This window comes from Chiloscyllium punctatum, chromosome 10 (genome assembly GCF_047496795.1).
Source record: "Chiloscyllium punctatum isolate Juve2018m chromosome 10, sChiPun1.3, whole genome shotgun sequence".
Taxonomy (NCBI): domain Eukaryota; kingdom Metazoa; phylum Chordata; class Chondrichthyes; order Orectolobiformes; family Hemiscylliidae; genus Chiloscyllium; species Chiloscyllium punctatum.
The window spans coordinates 28,442,445-28,462,250 of NC_092748.1; the positions used below are offsets into that span (position 1 = coordinate 28,442,445).

The 19,806-nt window shown below is 43.9% G+C and overlaps 1 protein-coding gene across 1 annotated transcript; it reads right to left on the minus strand.

Annotated features, from left to right (window-relative positions):
- Nucleotides 1–2,078: 2,078 nt before the first annotated feature.
- Nucleotides 2,079–7,667, minus strand: LOC140481779 (secreted phosphoprotein 24-like). Its single transcript, XM_072578311.1, has 7 exons — nt 7,556–7,667; nt 7,307–7,410; nt 5,387–5,515; nt 3,439–3,570; nt 3,029–3,068; nt 2,394–2,438; nt 2,079–2,272 (listed from the first exon to the last, which is right to left on the minus strand). The coding sequence occupies exons 1-7, from the start codon at nt 7,605–7,607 to the stop codon at nt 2,259–2,261; spliced, it is 516 nt and encodes a 171-aa protein (XP_072434412.1). The 5' UTR covers nt 7,608–7,667; the 3' UTR covers nt 2,079–2,258.
- Nucleotides 7,668–19,806: the final 12,139 nt, after the last annotated feature.

Genomic DNA, 19,806 nt, shown 5'->3' on the forward strand with positions numbered 1-19,806 from the left:
CATAAATAAGATATTTGACAAAGAGTTTGCGTGGTAGACGAGTTAGCAAGGTTTGATCACGTGGAAGACAGGGTACACTAGTCATTTGGATACAGAACTGGCACAAAGGTAGAAGACAGAGAGAGATGGTAGAGGGTTGCTTTTCAGACTGGAGACCTGTGACCAGTGAAGTGCCACAAGGATCGGTGCTGGGTCCTCTACTTTTCGTAAATGATTTGCATGTGAACACAGGAGTTATAGTTAATAAGGTCCTGGGGAGTGTTGCCGAGCAAAGAGACCTTAGGGTACAGGTGCAGAGATCCTTGAAAGTGGAGCTACAGCTAGACAGTGTGGTGAAGAAGGATTTATCACACTTGCCTTTACTGGTGAGTGCACTGAGTATAGGAGTTGGGAGGTCATGTTGTGGCTGTACAGGACATTAATTTAGACCACTTTTGGAATACTACATTCAATTCTGGTCTCCCTGCTACAGGAAAAGTCTTGTTAAATTTGAAATGGTTCAGAAAAGACTTACAAGGATGTTGTCAGGGTTGGAGGGTTTGAGCTAATAAGGAGAGGCTGAATAGACTGGAGCTATTTTCCCTGGAGCATTGGTGGCTGAGGGGTGATCTTATAGAGGTTCACAAAACCATGAGAGGCATCAAAAGGGTGAATTACCAAGATCTTTTTCCCAGTATAGAGGACTCCAAAACTAGAGGACATCGGTTCAAGGTGAGAGGGGAAAGATTTAAAAGGGACCTAAGGGTCAAATATTTCATGCAGATAGTGGTGCGTGTATGGAATGATCTGCCAGAGGAAGGAGTGGGGACTGATACAATTACAACATTTAAAAAGCATCAGATGGGTATATGAATCGGAATGGTTCAGGGAGATATGGGCCAAATGCTGGTAAATGGAACTAGATTAATGTAGGATATCTGGCCAGCATGGACGAGTTGGGTCGAAGAGTCTATTTCAGTGCTGTCCAAGTTTATGACTCTAGTTGCAATACAAAAATTTAAAGAACCTCCCTTTCATTCTTCAGGTATGGTTAAATTGTTTTTGAGAGATTGCCTATGCCTCTTTCTCTCAAAAGATCATCTGATGCTCTGGATTGATATGAAATCAAATAAATCCTTGTTTTACAACAACAAATGCAGGCAACGTTTGGAGCTGGATTCAGAAATATCCGCCTGGTCTGTCTGACTGATTATCTCAATTCAGAGAGATTAAGTGCAGGGAGCTACAAACAAAGAACTGGTTCCCATGTAGAGGAGTAACAGATAATGCTGTGAATATCACAGATGTGCCAGACTCCAGTCAGTAAAGAATGTGGCAGTAATTTCTGGGTAGCTTAATGTTTCTCACACTGGACCTTCTGGTCACAGCTACAGAATGTGGATTCTGGAAAATGCAAACTGAGTAATAAATGAAATCACATTCTCCAATGGAAACTGCTGCTGTAAGAAAGAACAAGCTAATAGAATGCAAAAGGAATGAAGCAAGAAACAGCCAAAAAAATACAGCATCTGAAGGGTCTGTACTACAATGAAGAGGTGAAGACAGCATTTATTTTTAGTCTGTGACCAATTGAGACAAAGTTACTGCTCGATGTATAAGTTTTCAAATGATTACTTTGACTCTGAGACTGATGTCAGAGCTATTTGCTAAAACTAAATACACCCGCTTGAATCATGTCCAAAAGCACAGTGATCAGCATCACTCAGAATTCACAACTACCACAAGCTACAAGAATTCACACCACAAACACATTTTCTGCTGACGATATATGAAACATTCAAATGTCCTCGTCAGGAATGATAGCTCCACTTTAATAAGATTTTGCTATGTTGTTAATTAACCAACTCCCAAGTCGGGACTTAAAACTGTGAAGTTCCAGTTCCCCAGCAGCTAGCAATCGATGTGCGGAATGTGGTCATGGTGTGTGAGACAGGTTGGTTTGAGCACTGTCTCTCTGGACTCCCACCCTAACGGTGAAATAACAAACAACTTTTAGAGAAACATCAGGAAGTATTCTCTTTTAAATTTTAATATGGTCCACAGAACATAAGACAACATATACCAAAAGACAGAACATTTACAAACTAGAGAATCTTCCAGTTACTGTACAGTGAAATATACAATCAGGAAGCCCAGGTTTATATATGAACAAGTAAAGTACAATGAATAACATCTTGTTTTATTGGAATGAGGTCTTGTGTTAACACCAAGCTTGGCTTTACAGAAGTTTCATTGCTGGTTAGTGTCGAGGTCCTGAATCACCATGGTGTTCCTGGAATGAACAGAGTGAAGACAACGATCATATTCCGATAGACTGTGTTCAATGGTTTATTGTTATAGATGATCATGATCAAGAGTCAATTCTCTGGTACAAAATCCTAGTTTATACTCACGTTTGAAACCTCCCGCAGTGACCAGTCTTTTGATTTGCTTAACACCTGTATTTTAAAAAAAATCAGACATCAGTTTTTTTTAACATTTCTAAATTTTTAGATTCATCAGTAAACAAATTTCAACGATAATAGATTACAAATCCCTCGATCTAAAAGATGATGAAATGTTAACTCCTTGGATTTCAAAATTGGGATTCAGCGACTCAGTGAAGAAATCTTCACCAGTGCAGCAATAATCACTCAACCCTTGGAGACCGGGGGGGGGGGGCGCTGTGGGGTTCTTGCATAAATTGATGGAGATTATTGATCAGATTGTCCCTGTTGTACATTCTAAAAGAGAGAGGAATTATTGTCTGGTAAATACTGAACATCTAAAAGTTGATTCGGTTACATTGTTCTAGTGTGAAATCATCTTCATGGGCAAATATAAGCATTTCTACTTAAGTTCCTCCCAAAATCCTTTGGGAAAGAGTCGGCAAGATTCACACATTTGTCTTCCCTCCCCTATTGATTCTGGGTAATACTGAATTCAATAAAAACATACCACAGTTACTGTCACAGGCTCCACTCTAAACAGAGAAATCCACTTTATTGTTGTCAATAAGGTTCTGATAAAAATCCAGGTTTATACTCACGTTTGTAGACTCTTGGGTGATGGGTTCTTCTCATTTTCACCTGAATTTAAGTAGAAAAATGTATGTATATATATGTATAGACCAGGGATATATGTGATCTTTCTTTGAAGCATTAGTTTTGCAATCATCACTAAGTCAATAACCCAAAAAAGGTTAAATGTGTTAGCCCTCAAATAATAAAGAGTAATTATCTCCTTGAATAGCAGCAAGCAGTAATAATATCTCTGCACAGACGTATTGCTGGTGAAAAGCCAGGAGCTGCTCTGATTGTTATTCCACTGCAATAAAGATTCGCCGAAGGAAGAGTTTGAAGATTTGAAATACAACTTTGAGTCTGACAAAATCTGAGTCTGGGATAAAATGCAAAGTCAGAGATCTCATTGCCCCGGTGAGTTTAATGGTGAGGTTACCTCGATGCTGTTTTCACTTGACTCGAAGGATCCACTTCTGCTGTCAAACGTCTTCAACCCCCGACACTCCACGTCAACGTCAACAACCTCATCCGCAAAATATTCAACATGGCTCTTGCAAAATCCTTTCACCTGTCAAATGCAATGGGAGAGTATTAAAGTTATCTATTACATCATCTTCAGCACTGAGAGCTGAAGGGAGCTCCTATGATACTCCTATGAGTCAGTCCACATAGATATTTCTATAAGATAACTCAGCAAACATTTGGCAATTCTTTGACATAATCAAAACTCACAGTCCTTTCTATGATATGACCAAATGCATACAGTCCATTCTGTGACATACAAGGCCTTTTTTTCTGTTTATTTTCAGGGCATACAACACTTTCTATGACACACTTTTAGATACATAGTGCTTTCCGTAATATAATTCAGTATTCATGACCCTTTCTATGATATTCATATATCAATACCCTCAACCCTTTCTAATATAACCCTGCATACATGATGTTTCTCTGATATAAATCATTGGAGTGACCCCTTCTACACTTTCTGTGATAATCTTCAGTATACACAATGCTTTCTATTATATACCTCTGTGTAATTTGAATGCAGATATGACGTTTAGAGGCATAGAGCCACAGAATCATAGAGGTGTACAGCACAGAAACAGACCCTTCAGTGCAATTTGTCCATGCCAACCAGATATCCTAAATTAATCTAGTCCCATTTACCAGCATTTAGCCTATATCCCTCTAGACCCTTCCTATTCATGTACCCATCCAGATGCCTTTTAAATGTTGTAATCGTACCAACCTCCACCACTTCATTTGGTAGCTCATTTTATATACACACCACCTTCTGGATTAAAACGTTTGCCTGAGGCCCCTTTTAAATATTTCTCCTCTTACCCTAAACCTATGCCCTCCAGGTTTGGACTCCCCAACCCCAGTGAAAAGATCTTGTCTATTTATCCTATCCATGCCCCTTGTGATTTTATAAACCTCTATAAGATCACCCCTCAGCTTCTGTTGCTCCCGGAAAAACAGTCCCAGTCTATTCAGCCTCTCCTTATAGCTCAGCCCTACCAATCCTGGCAACATCCTTGTCAATCATTTCTGAACCCTTTCAAATTTCACAACATCATTCCTGTAGGAGCCATAAAGTCGTACAGCACAGAGCCAGACCCTTTGGTTCAACCAGTCCATACCGAATATAATCCCAGACTAAACTAGTCCCACCTCGTAACTTTGGCCCCATATCCTCTAAATTTTTCTTATTCATGTACTGATATAAATTCATTTAAAACTTGTAAGTGTACCCACATCCACCACTTTCTCTGGAATGTTCATTCCACACAGACCCATCTCTGTGTAAAAAAAATGTCTCACATGTCTTTTTCAAATCTTTCCTTTCTCATCTTAAAACTACACCTCCAGTCTTGAAATCTCTGCCCTAAGGAAAAGACACCTGCCATTCACCTTATCTGTACCACACATGATTTAATAAACCTTTATAACGTCACCCCACAACCTCCTGCACTCCAGTGAAAAAGGTCCCCATCCATCCTGCGTCTCCCCATAACTCATGGGACTCCTCTGAGCCCTCTCCACCTTAATAATATCCTTCCTACAACAGGGAGACCAGAACTGCACACAGAGGCCTCACCAATGTCCTGTACAACCTCAACATAATGTCCCAACTCCTATTCTTCAAGGTCTGAGCAATGAAGGCAAGCATGCTCAGTGCCTTCTTATCCACCCTCGCTATATGTGATGCAAACTTCAAAGAATTATTATATACCTGAACCCCTGAGTCTCACTGTTTATCTGATATAACTCAATATGCATGACACTTTCTGTAATACAGCTCAATATACAATACCTTTCAATGATAGACGTTTGTATATATGAAGTCTGAATGTGACAAAATATAATTCAGAACTCACTGCAGTCTTTTTGGGACGGAAATTGCAGCTGGGATCATCAAATTCCAATCCAGACTTCTTGGAGCAGACAGTTTCTTTCACAGAGAATGTTAAATCCACGTTGTACGATAATTTTCCAGTGCGGTTAATCTAATGAGAGAGAAACAGTTAATGAGTATCTGACTGTATCTGGTGTTCTTACTCTGAGCTGATTAACCAATCAGTGTTGAGTGTGACATATCTTTCTCCTTCTGTTTAATAATCAAAAGGACAACAATGTAAATTTACATAACACCTTGAATGTAACAAACTGACTGCTCCACAAGAGCTTTATAAATTAAACTTTGCACTGAGCCAAATGAGGTAATGACTGAGTAATTGCCAAAAGCTCAATCGAATGCAGGTTTTGAGGAAGATCTTAAAGGCAGAAGTAGAGAGATAGACAGGCGCAGGGCAATGAATTTCAAATCTTTGAGCCCAGGCAGCTGAAGGTAAAACCACTAATAGTGGAGAGATGAAAATCAGGAATACTCATTGTTATGTAAGGGTTTAATGCTCTTATCGGCATAATGCTAAGAAATGCATTTAGCACCAGCAGCAATAAGATGATGTCACATGGACTTGGGAGTCAGCTTTGAGTCTTGAAGAAGGAGTAAGAGCTAACATCAAGGTGTATCACAGACTCAGTAGCAGCGTCCATCATACTAATGTTACTTGGTATCTGACCATTATCACACAATAAACTTCATCTTGTTTAAGATAAGAGTGTCTTCGCTTCATACTACAATCTGTTGTTTTCTCAACCACAATAGACCAAGCAGATCCTATCATCCCTGTCAGCAAACCAACCATGGTGAGCTGTGGTGAGGATTCATTTTACAACATTCATGAAGGCAAAACTGAGGACTGGAGATCTGAGGGTAGGGTTGTGAATTTGCAGGAAATCATGGCGATCAGGGAGTTGGGAGTGAAGACAAAGGAGAATTTCCAAAAATTTAAAATCAAGGACAGTATTGCTTGACTTGCAGCTAATGAAGGTTATGAAGCGAACAAGGGAACGGGCCTTGCTATGAGTTGTGACACATGTAGCAAAATGCTGAATGACCTCAAGTTTATGGAGGATAGAGTTTGAAATACCAGTCAGATGTGCAGCCGCAGCACCAGACTTACACAACAGTACGAGAATCAAAAACGGATAATTGCTGACGAAACTGATGAAAAGTCACTGACAATGTTAACTCTGCTTTCTTCCCTTGGATGCTGCCAGTCCTGCTTAGTTTTGTTTGCAATTTCTGTTTTTGTTTCAGACCTCCAACGTACGCAGTTCCTTGATATTTTATAGCAATATGAGAACACCTTTAGTAAGATCAGAAGTAGACCATTCTGCCCCTTAAACTTGCTCACTTTTCCTTAAGATCATGACTGATCTTATTTTGCCCTAACTTCCACACCACTGCCTGCTTTCCCTAACTAGAGGTCAAGAGGTAAGAACAAGGCAGCAAATGAGCTGGGACAGGAGTTGAGACAAGTGATGTTACAGACATGGAATGGAGCAGACTGGGTGATGAGGTGGAATTCTGGAAGCTCATCTCAAGGCCAAAAGTGTTCGAAAGGGATGGTTGAGCCTCAGATAGTTGTGTTGAGGCTGGCAAGAGCCAAGTGGAATTGCAGCTCGAAGTAGGTCAGTGCCTCAGTGAATTCTCCCAATGATAACATGAGAGAGACAGAAGGAGCAGTAAACTGATCTCACAGGATAGGAAGCCTGGGATAATGGAGGAGAATTGGGAGGACAGAGACGTGAGGCATAGGAGGCTTGACAAAGGAGAGGAAACTAGGAAGGATAAAGGAAAACTAAGACGAAAGAGAAAAGGAATAAATGCACTCAGTAATACTCTTGTAGAGTTCAGAGAGTGAAACAGACTGAGACCAGGACACACTTACATCCTTCACCCTTCTCCTGGTTATCCCACACAGATTCCTGGTCTCGGTGATTCGGTTCAGTTTTATAACAGACACTCTCAGAGCATCCTTAGGGCTCGGTATTCCTGTCGATAGAGAAAAGGATAAGTTATACAAAACATTCCAGAATTCATCAGCGAATTATTTTTCCACCTCGGTGATATCTGAGGGAGTGAACCTCATTGGCAATAACTCGTTGGTTGATGTGGAGCCACTCTCTCTGGGACCTACCTGAGCAGTGGAGAATCTGCACTGCAGCAATGGTGAGGAGGAAGACTTTCATTCTGCCTCTTGTGTGATCAGCTGGCTGCTTTCTCAGAGTAAAGGAGCTGCTTCTCTCTCTTGCTCTGCCCTCTCCTTGCTGCGTTCAGTCTTTATATTCTCGCGCCTCCACCACAATCAAACACTGACTCATATTTACTCAGTTTGGTCCTGGGCAGGGGAAGCTGCTGACAAGTGGCTGTAATATGGGCAGAGCTTCCTCCCAGTATCGTCACCATGTTTAGATTTAGTGGCAGTGGGTTTGTTCAGAATTCTTTCCTGGTAGTTGGATATTCTCAAAGGAGATGAAGTATAGGATTATGTTGCTGGATGCATAATCCAGATGTCCGATCCAGGGACATGAGTTCAAATCCTCCTACGGCAGCTAGGGAATTTCTTGGATTAATCTGGAATATCCTAAGAAACAATGGTGACATCTCCAAATGCATTGGTTTCATTAATCTTCTCTTGTGAATTTGTCTGGTGGTCTTGCCTACATGTGATTTTAGGTCTGAGGCAACATGGTTGACTCATAACCATCAGTTGCAATGACCTTACAAGCCACTCACTGTAATCTTCCCAAGGCAATTGGAGATTGGTCATAAATGGGTCAGAAACGTTAATCCTTCCATCAACCCTCACAACATCCTGCAAGGAAAAGAAAATGGAGTTGTTGCTTTATATGTACAAATTCACACTCCATGGTCTACAGTAATGATTAGATTAGATTCCCTACAGTGTGAAAACAGGCCCTTCGGCCCAACAAGTCCACACCGATCCTCCGAAGAGTAACGCACCCAAACCCATTTCCCTCTGACTAATGCACCTAACTCTATGGGCAATTTAGCATGGCCAATTCACCTGCACATCTTTGGATTGTGGGAGGAAACCCACACAGCCATGGGGAGAATGTGCTAACTCCACACAGATAGTTGACCAAAGCTGGAATTGAACCCAGGACCCTGGTGCTGTGAGGCAGCAGTGCTAACCACTGTGATGGATTTTTAAAATTCATTCAGGGGATGAGGATGTCATTGGCTAGGCCAGTATTTATTACCCATCCCTAATTGCCTAGACGGCAGTTAAGAGTCAACCACGTTGCTGTCGATTTGGAGTCACATGTAGGCCAGACCAGGTAATGATTGCAGTTTCCTTCCCTAAAGGACATTATGAACCTATAAGGGATAACTCTCCTGGTCAGATGGCACTAATATAGCCTGAACTTGAATGCAGAAGTTCTAACTATTCTAAGAGGATGGAACTCCACTCCTAAATGCCCTGATGGTCTATGACAACAACTCTTGCCAATGACACAGAAAATGAAAGATCCTTGTAAATCAGTTCAAAGCTTCTCTTTCTGCTGAGTTTGCTGAGGTCAGAGAGTGTTCTTCAGAAAGTGAATTTGAAGTGGACAGGCGCCATTCAGCTAGGAGAAAGTGAGGACTGCAGATGCTGGAGACCAGAGTTGAAAAATGTGGTGCTGAAAAAACACAGCAGGCCAGGCAGCATCCGAGGAGCAGGAGAATCGACGTTTCGGGCATAAGCCCTTCTTCAGGAATGAGGCTGGCGTGCCAAGCAGGCTGAGATAAAAGGTAGGGGGGAGGGAATTTGGAGGAGGGGTGCTGGGAATACGATAGGTGGAAGGAGGTGAGGGTGGGGGTGATAGGCCGGAGAGGGGGTGGGGGTGGAGAGGTCGGGAAGAAGATTGCAGGTCAAGAAGGTGGTGCTGAATCCGGGGGTTGGGACTGAGATAAAGTGGGGGAACACCTCTGGATCACCCGCACCAACCAACCCAACCGCCCCGTGGCTGAACATTTTAACTCCCCCTCCCACTCTGCCAAGGACATGCAGGTCAGACCCTGACCACACGACGCCTGGAGGAAGAGCGCCTCATCTTCCGCCTAGGAACCCTCCAACCACACGGAATGAATGTAGATTTCTCCAATTTCCTCATTTCCCCTCCCCCGCCACTTTATCTCAGTCCCAACCCCCAGATTCAGCATCGCCCTCTTGACCTGCAATCTTCTTCCCGACCTCTCTGCCCCCACCTCCTCTCCGGCCTATCACCCCCACCCTCACCTCCTTCCACCTATTGTATTCCCAGCGCCTCTCCCCCAAATTCCCTCCCCCCTATCTTTTATCTCAGCCCGCTTGGCACACCAACCTCATTCCTGAAGAAGGGCTTATGCCTGAAACGTCGATTCTCCTGCTCCTCGGATGCTGCCTGACCTGCTGTGTTTTTCCAGCAACACATTTTTCAACACAGGTGCCAATCAGCGTTACATTTACACAAGGTCACACTCAGTCCCTGTGGACATAAGTCCCGAAATGATTGCACAGCAGTTGGGTTGCCACCACTGAGTGGAAGGTTTCTTTAGATTTCCGACAGTGTGGAAACAGGCCCTTCGTCCCAACATGTCCACACCAACCCTCCATAAAATAACCCAGCTAGACCCATTTCCCTCTGACTAATGCACCTAACATTATGGACAATTTAGCATGGTCAATTCACCTAACCTGCACATCTTTGGACTGTGGGAGGAAACCCACGCAGACCCAGGGAGAATGTGTAAACACCACACAGACAGTCGCTCGAGGTTGAAATCAAACCCGGGTCCCTGGCGCTGTGAGGCAGCAATGCTAACCACTGAGCCACCATGCCACCCAAATCATGGACACCATTCTTCAAAGCCGGGGGGCAATATTAACATTAGTAGGAGTATTAACATTAAGCGTGGATTTTTAAAATTTTATATGCGTGCAGTAGTTTATTAGTTACTACAAGGTTATTAATGACAAGATGAGGCTGTGTGACTGGGTGTGTGGAGGGAGACTATGTGATGAAATCACCAGATATAAGTGCAGCCAGAGTTGGCAACTTTAATTTTAAAGGATGGTGTCGGTGTTTGGGTTATTTCCTTCAACATTATCTCACCAAAAGTTCTGCCATTCTCATGCAGTGCTGTCCCTATTAATACTGTTTCACTCACAACTTGACAAATTTTCTGAGGAATCAGGAAGCAGGTCAATCATTTATTTTCATGCGTGTCAAGGAGACCTAATCTTATCATTATGATGTCTAAGCCCAACCCTGCCTTGTTAGACACCCCCAAGCTTTATACAAAATATCACATTATTACGTATTGCAATTTCTGCATTTCCTTATCCAGGCTTCTTACATCGCCTACTGTCTTCTCATAGTTTGCACAGACCTTGCCTGTATTTCATCCGAGAGAGAAAATGAGGACTGCAGATGCTGGAGAGTCAGAGTTGAAAAGTGTGGTGCTGGAAAAGCACAGCAGGCCAGGCAGCATCCGAGGAGCAGGAGAGCCGACGTTTTGGGCAAAAGCCATTCCTGATGAAGGACTTACACCCAAAACATCGATTTTCCTGCTCCTCAGATGTTGCCTGACCTGCTGTGCTTTTCCAGAGCCACACATTTTGACTGTGTATTTCACCCAAAGCCGGCCCTAACCTGGACAAAGTTAAAAATCACACAGCACCAGGTTATAGTTCAACAGGTTAATTTGGAAGCACTAGCTCTCAGAGCGCTGCTCCTTCTCCTGGACCTACTCCACAGGTACCAAAAGAAGGAGCAGCGCTCTGAAAGCTAGTGCTTCCAAATTAACCTGTTGAACTATAACCTGGTGCTGTGTGATTTTTAACTTTGTCCACCTCAGTCCAACACTAGACTGTTGTGGTGCCTCCACGTCACATCAACCCGAACCTCGTGATAGTGTGGCTTTTCCACTTCTCGCCTGCTTCTGAACAGCTATAGCTCCCGTTTACTTTTACAATATGACAAATGGAACCCCTACTGGATTGCAATTGAATTAAACCTTTCAACAGACACAGTGTAAGATCCCAATCTGTGCACGATGTGATCTAACCATTAGATTACATTCAACTCATATTCAAGCTTCAAAAAGGTATCAGTCAAAAGAAAGAGGACCGAGAAAGCCTGGAACTGTTTCACAAAGGACTCTCACTCCAATGTGTTAAGGGTATCAAATTCAGCAGCAGTTTTTAATTCCTGGATGTTGGGCACTGCATGGTCCGTGCTGAACCCACTTCCACAGGCGCTGGCCCCAATATTTACTCGGGTGTATTCACCAATTCAGGAAGAGCTGTTCAAGTTCTGGACAGGGCTAGCTTGACAAAACGTGCATGTCTGATGGACAGCCAGCACTCTGTCTCAGGGGATACAGAAGCTAATAGTACACACCAGGAACATTAATGCTTGCACTGCTCAGGCTTAAGATCGAAATGGGGATATATGTGGGAGAAGGGATGGTGAATTTGAGAACTGGGGAGCTAAGGTTGATGGTGGAGGGAGATGAGGGTGATTTTCTGATGGGTGAAGCAGCAATGGAGACAGAGAGAGAGAGGGGAAGAAAGAAAGGGAGAGAGAGAGAGAAAGAGATGGAGAAACAAGAGGGAGATGACAGGGAGAGCTAGGGCTGTCAAGGAGTCAGGGAGAGAGAGATGAGGAACAAAATGAGAGATTGAAAGGTGAAATGTTGGGATTCAGAGTTGGTTGACTCAGTGATTGTGGGCAGGACTGATCCCAGAGGAGTGCACAGGTCATCTTGAAGAGGTGGAGTCACAGAGAGGAATGTTCCTCTTAGCCCACCAACAGTCTTGCAAGGACAAATCTCTTTCTCACAGCCATCCACATCTCTCTTCCTCTTTAGCTGCTGAAGCTCGGGAGAACCAGTCGACTGCAGTGAAGGTGTGAACAGGATCAAATCTGAGGTGGCAGCCTCTTTAAAACAGTCCAATATTGGACCTGCCTTCTGAGGGCAGATCAGCCAGCCAATGGCCTTCTTTGAAACCCAAAGTCAAACGGGAGATAGTAGGGTCCCAGTTCGGGGTTTGTTATATGTTATACTGTGCACAAAAGATTTACAAGAATGTAGGAGGGTTTGAGGGAGTGGTTGAATAGGCTGGAGCTGTTTCCCCTGGAGCATTAGAGGCTGAAGGGTGACCTTATAGAGGTTTATAAAATCATGAGGGGCATGGATAGGGTAAATCAACATGGTCTTTTCCCTGGGGTGGGGGAGTCCAGAACTAGAGGGCATAGGTTTAAGGTGAGAGGGGAAAGATATAAAAGGGTCCTAAGGGGCAACCCTTTCATACAGAGGGTGGTGTGTGTATGGAATGAGCTGTGAGAGGAAGTAGTGGAGGCTGGTGCAATTATAGCATTTAAAAGGCATCTATTTGTGTATAGGGTTTAGAGGGATATGGGCCAAGTGCTAGCTATGTCAGATTGGGCTGTCTGGTTGTCATAGACAAGTTGGACTGAAGAGTCTGTTTCTGTGCTGTACATGTCTATGATCCTGTGACACTCAACATCTGACTTTAGAGGGCAACAGGAAGTGGCATCCTCCATCCCTCGGGCAAAGGGAACGTTTAGAAAAATAATATGTTTGTCGTAATGATGTCTTCGGGCATAGTCCAGGTGGCATGGATACGGAGAACTTACTGCCCATTGCATACCCAGTGCATGCCCAGTGAACTAAATGATGCCCACTCTAAAATGGTGATGGCAACATCTAAATCCTGAGCTTTTCCTGAACTTAGATTGTTCAACTAGATTAGAAAAAAAAACCCAAAATTGCAGGAGTTAGCAGGTTTTCTCTGTAGTTGTCCCTGACAACAGAAACCATTTAGCACCCACAAGCGTAGGAGCTGCACGCAGGGATTTACTTTGGACTGGGGATTTATTGACAGTGGTGCAGAGATCTGTGGTTGGGTTTCCTGCCTCCCGAGCTCTGCGTAGGCCTCAGGGTTTGTGTGGGAGGATGGAGGAAAGGTGGGAGATGTAGAAACGGTTGGGAGAAGGTAAACATTAGCTTAAGAAAAGGTTCAATTCCCACAGGGAAACAGCTGTCGAAACCGCAGAACTTTCCAGAAGTTAGGGTTTGCTGCAGCGGGTGGCACGGTCGTCACCTCTGCAACTTTCGGCTCAAACCAATGTTTGTGAAGTCGTTGAAAGTGGTGGAGGGACTGATAATGTCACAGCATATGGCAATAGGGCATCCAGCACCCTGCTGAATCTGTCAGCTCGCAATGTACCTCCTGAAGTGATCAATTCCAGCAAATTGGGACATAAGGCATGTGAATCCAAGTGAGTGAATTTGGTATGAAATCAGGTAAAGAAAGAGAAATAAAAACATGGAAAGATTAACCAAAAGGAACAGGCAGGAAAGTGAAGGAAATAAAAGGACAGGTAGCCTATGTTATGCTTTGCGCTGTTTACTGTCATTTTGTTTCAATTTTAGGGTCCATCTCTTCAAATTGTGTCTGTATTTCCTGGATGACAAAATTGCCTTTCCTTTCTCTTCACTTGGGCCCACCCACACAGACCTTGTTTTTTTGATGTTGACTCAATCTCATGCCAGCTCTGCTTCCATGCCTACTCTCCCTCACCACCCACTTATGCCTCCTGGCACAGCTTTGCCACCCCATTCCCTCAGCCATGCATTTTGGTGTTGCCATATACCATCACACCTCCCCCATTGCAGCTTTTCCTCCCACATGCAACACTACTGCCCCAACACCTAACCCACCCCCATCCCCACCTTGTTGCCTCCCCTGCTCATCACTGCCTGCCCCAGGACTTGCCTCCCAGCATTGCATACCGCTTTCCCCACCCCTGCACCCCTACTTGATTCCTCCTCCCTCCACTGACCTTGCCTCCCACCCTCTGCTCCAGCCTGATGCTGTTCCCTGTGTCAGTTCAAACCCTTGGTTGTCATGCTGGACATGTGCTGAATTCCTCCATCTAGTGGCAGGTGTTGGTTGGTGCAGGTAGTACTGGGACTCAGCAACTCCTTGAAGTGACCATCCTCTGCCACCAGATGGAGTCCAGTCAATCCAAAAATGCACTTGATTCACCAGACACAGCCACTGAAACTGCCTGGGCTAAGGGGAGATTGGGCACCTCCTAGCAGAGTGCTTTAGGGAACATCTCCGAGACACCCGCACCAATCAACCAAACCGTCCCGTGGCCCAACATTTCAACTCCCCCTCCCACTCTGCCGAGGACATGGAGGTCCTGGGCCTCCTTCACCGCCGCTCCCTCACCACCAGACGCCTGGAGGAAGAACGCCTCATCTTCTGCCTCGGAACACTTCAACAATTCAACATGGGCGGCATGGTGGCACAGTGGTTAGCACTGCTGCCTCACAGTGCCAGAGACCTGGGTTCAATTCCTGCCTCAGGTGACTGACTGTGTGGAGTTTGCACATTCTCCCCGTGTCTGCGTGGGTTTCCTCCGGGTGCACCGGTTTCCTCCCACAGTCCAAAAGATGTGTACGTCAGGTGAATTGGCCATGCTAAATTGCCCGTAGTGTTCGGTAAAAAGGGGTAGATGTAGGGGAATGGGTGGGTTACGCTTCGGCGGGTCGGTGTGGACTTGTTGGGCCGAAGGGCCTGTTTCCACACTGTAAGTAATCTAATCTAATCTAATCTAATCTAAACCCCAGGGCATCAATGTGGACTTCAACAGCTTCCTCATTTCCCCTTCCCCCACCTCATCCTAGTTTCAAACTTTCAGCTCAGCACTGTCTCCTTGACTTGTCCAGACTTGTCCGACCTGCCTATCTCCTTTTCCACCTATCCACTCCACCCTCTCCTCCTTGACCTATCACCTTCATCTCCTCCCCCACTCACCTATTGTACTCTATGCTACCCCACCCCCACCCTCCTCTAGCTTATCTCTCCACGCTTCAGGCTCACTGCCTTTATTCCTGATGAAGGGCTTTTGCCCGAAACGTCGATTTCGCTGCTCGTTGGATGCTGCCTGAACTACTGTGCTCTTCCAGCACCACTAATCCAGTATTTGCTTTCCAGCATCTGCAGTCATTGTTTTTACCTTAAGGATCTGATCGTCTACTTCTGTGCTTTGTCTGCAAATCGCAAAGCATTCCTGTGCTTGGGGGTAAATTGACTGCACTCGTTTTGCCAATTCTCTGGCTGATCCTGGGCCTTCCCCAAACTGAAGATGTTAATTTCTCTGCTCCCTGGAGATTGCTTTTCACACAGCTCCATCTTCACAGTTGTTGGGCTGCTAGTTGCTTTTATGTTGCTAGGCTTTTCCTTCAATGTTTGCTTAATGCTGTTGCTGAATCCCTCATTTGCTGTCACCATCTTTTATAATGGTGGTGGATCATAGAGTCAGAGAGTCATGGAGATGTACAGCATGGAAACAGACCCTTCGGTCCAACTCGTCCATGCCGACCAGATATCCTGAATTAATCTAGTCCCATTTGCCAGCATTTGGCGCATATCCCTCTAAACCCTTCCTATTCATATACCCATCAAAATGCCTTTTAAAAGTTGTAATTATACCAGCCTCCACCACTTCCTTTGGCAGCTCATTCCATTCATGCGCCACCCTCTGTGTGAAAACGTTGACCCTTAGGTCCCTTTTAAATTTTTCCCCTCTCACCCTAAACCTATGCCCTCTAGTTCTGGACTTCCCCACCCCAGGGAAAATACTTTGTCTATTTATCCTATCCATGCCCCTTATGGTTTTATAAATCTCTATAAGGTCACCCCTCAGCCTCCAATGCTCCAGGGAAAACAGCCCTAGCCTATTCACATTCCCCCTATAGCTCAAATCCACCAACCCTGGCAACATCCTTGTTAATCTTTTCTGAGCCCTTTCAAGGTACACAATATCCTTCCTGTAGAAGGGAGACCAGAATTGCACACAATATTCCAAAAGTGGCCAAACGAATATCCTGTACAGCTGCAACACGACCTCCCGACTCCTATACTCAATGCTCTGACCAATAAAGGAAAGCATACCAGACACCTTCTTCACTATCCTATCTACCTACAACTCCACTTTCAAGGAACTAAGAACCTGCACTCCAAGGTCTCTTTGTTCAGCAACACCTTACCATTAAGTTTATAAACCCTGCTCTGATTTGCCTTTCCAAAATGCAGCAGCTTGCATTTATCTAAATTAAACTCCATCTCCACTCCTCAGCCCTCAGCCCATTGGTCCATTCTGATCAAGATCCCATTGTACTCTGCCCACTACACCTCCAATTGTGGTGTCATCTGCAAACTTACTAACTATACTTCCTGTGTTCACATCCAAATCATTTATATAAATGACGAAAAGCAGTGGACCCAGCACCGATCCTTGTGTCACACCACTGATCCCAAGCCTCCAGTCTGAAAAGCAACCTTCCACCACCACCCTCTGCCTTCTACCTTCAAGCCAGTTCCATATCCAAATGGCTAGTTCTCCCTGTATTTCATGTGTTTTAACATCTTGGAAGAGTTAGCTGCATGGAAAGTCTTAAGGGACACCGCTTGAGTCTTAGAGATAAAATAAAAACTGCTGATGCTGAAATCCAGGCAGGAGGCTGGAAGAACACAGCAAGCCAGGTAGCATCAGGAGGTGAAGACGTCAACATTTCAGGTGTAACCCTAAGAGCTTGGCAAAACTGTCTTTATTTCATATTCTATTAACAACGCACACTGTCAGAATTAACACAAGGTTCCACACAGAATCATCTCTCTCCAAAGTCTCTCTGTCATGTGATTTCTTACATCACTACTGATGTAGCTGACTAGTTACCTGTTTGAATGTTAACCCTTTACTCCACACCTCAGAAGTCCCCATCAAGTTTGAAATTCTCTACCTGTGTTTCCCTCCTGAAAAACAAGGCCCACATCCTTTCGTGTTCTTAGTGACCTCCTGCCATATGAATGTCCACTTATGCACTTATGCCCATTATCCACTTACTGCTTGTTCTGCCTGTCTTGGCCATTTTGTGGTTTGGCAGTATTCCCTTAAATTTGGAGGGTAGAACAATCGGTGCCGCAAGCTGTTGTGGATGAGGTATACAGGAATCCTTCCCTCCTTAACATCTCCCAGTTAAGATTGGTGCCAAAGTTGTAGTCCATAAGGACAACAGTTGAAGGACTGAGGATTCAGAATGCAGGTACAATAAGTAAGAATAGAATTATTGGCTCCATCTTCACCACGGATGCTACCAATGTCCCCAGCAATATTAAATATACATTAGATCCTGGGTAAGCGGTTGCTCAATGTACATGTTTTGCTTTCACTGCAGTCAGCCAGAGATTGACAACATTGACTCAAAGTACCTGTATTTATCATCGATCAGCGTCTGGTATTGCAATAGTCATTCTGTAAATGTAATTACTCTCTTTCTTCATAGTAGTTCGAACCCTTACTCCCAGGATCATGTCAGAACATCTTCATTGTATTTATCTTAATTCTTTGTTTTCCTTCATGCTGACTGAGATGGGAGGAGTCTTTGACTGGCCCTGTTACTCTCATAAATTTAATTGTTCCCAGTGTGGCCATATGAGTTCTCCATATTAAACTTTGAGTAAAAATATCCACCAACCAGATCATTTAAATTATTAGTTTAGAATTTGGTCAATGAAGATACAAAAATTGTTAACTCAGTTTTTAAATATGTGAAAATATAAATGTTACCCTCTAAATAATCCAAAGACACATAGTTAAGCATACAAATACACTAGATAAGGAGTAGAAAGCTTTCTCTCTGCAGAGATTCACTTAGAATAAAAAAATCTCTTTCAGCCTAAAAGTCTTCGTTTCTGATGGCAATAAAGTTTGAAATGTTCAGATGGCTGTCAGTCAGTTATTCTGACATACAAAAATGATGTTGCCAAACACAAGCAGTTGTCACTGGGGCCCTTTGCAGATGCAGTTGTTCAGTAGATATTGATAGACCCTTCCAGAGGTCTTCATGGGAGAACAGTTGGACCAGGGCTCAAGATGCCACATTGGACCAGGACTTAAGATCCCACATTGGACCAGGACTTAAGATCCCACATTGGACCAGGGCTGAAGATCCCACATTGGCCCAGGGCTCAAGATCCCACATTGGACCAGGGCTCAAGATCCCACATTGACCCAGGACTCAAGATCCCACACTGGACCAGGGCTCAAGATCCCACATTGACCAGGGCTCAAGATCCTACATTGGACTAGGACTCAAGATGCCACATTGGACCCATAACAAGAGTTCTTCTGGAAACAGAAGTGCTAAAACGCGACACTCTTCTCTGAAAGTATGTGAGTCATCAATTACTTCAAATAATACCCAAACAGTATCCAAGCAGAACTAACACTCTCCCAGTCATAAAAACAGTCAAGCATATTGCCTGAACTGAGTGCTGGATTGCCCAAGGAGCTATCTGTTGGACATCAGGTCAGACTGAGATCCGATTTGACATTTCATGTAAATATATAAAAGACACAGCTGATATCATTTTGAAAAGAACAGAAAAATCCTCCTTGGTCTCTAGCCAATGGTAATCAGTAAAGCAGGGTCTCTTGTTAATATCATGTTGCTCTTTATGGGATCCTTCAGTGTGCAAACTAACTGTTGGGTTTTTAACATTTCTGCAAAACTTCAAAAGTATTTATTAGCTTCCAAAGCACTTTTAAGTATCCTGGGGTTATGAAAGGTCCTATATAAATGCATGTCTTCCATTACATCACTGTCTGAGATGTTTCGCACGCAACAATGGCTTTACTCCATTAACTTACACAGCACACAGTGGCTTCAGCTCATATCAGATGCAACCAATTACCAAGGAATGACCACCTCCATTCCCATCCTCCAATTGTTTGGTAGAATTGTCTAAAGATTCTTATCAATTATAATCATCTTATCTGATCAGTCAGCTCCAATTTATCTCCCTCTAACATTCCAGGAGGTTTACCATCTGGTCCACGGTGTTGGTGGACTCAGTCACATTCAGTCACACTGGCAGTGTGGGTCATAAAGTGGAGAGTTCCAATTCCTCTCCAGCCTTCAACAATGAGGCTGGGGACCCACCTACTTCCTCAAAACTACCTGTTGCTGCATCTATCTTTGTTTCATTGTTGAAAGTCTGTCTATCTTGTGCTTAAATTTACTCAATGTCCCAGAATCCACTGCACTCGGAGGTGGTGAATTTTACAGATGCACGACCCTTCGAGAGAAGTAATTTCTCCACATCGCTGTTTTGAATTTGCAACTCCTTAACCTAAAACAATGATCTCTTATGCTAGACTGCCCCACATCAGGACACATCCTTTCTATATTTACTTTCCCAGTTCCTTTAGCATATCTTATATCTCAGTTCCATCTCCCCTCATTCTTCTAATCATCAGAGTGTTAAGGGACATTTATGAACCAAATACAGAGAAT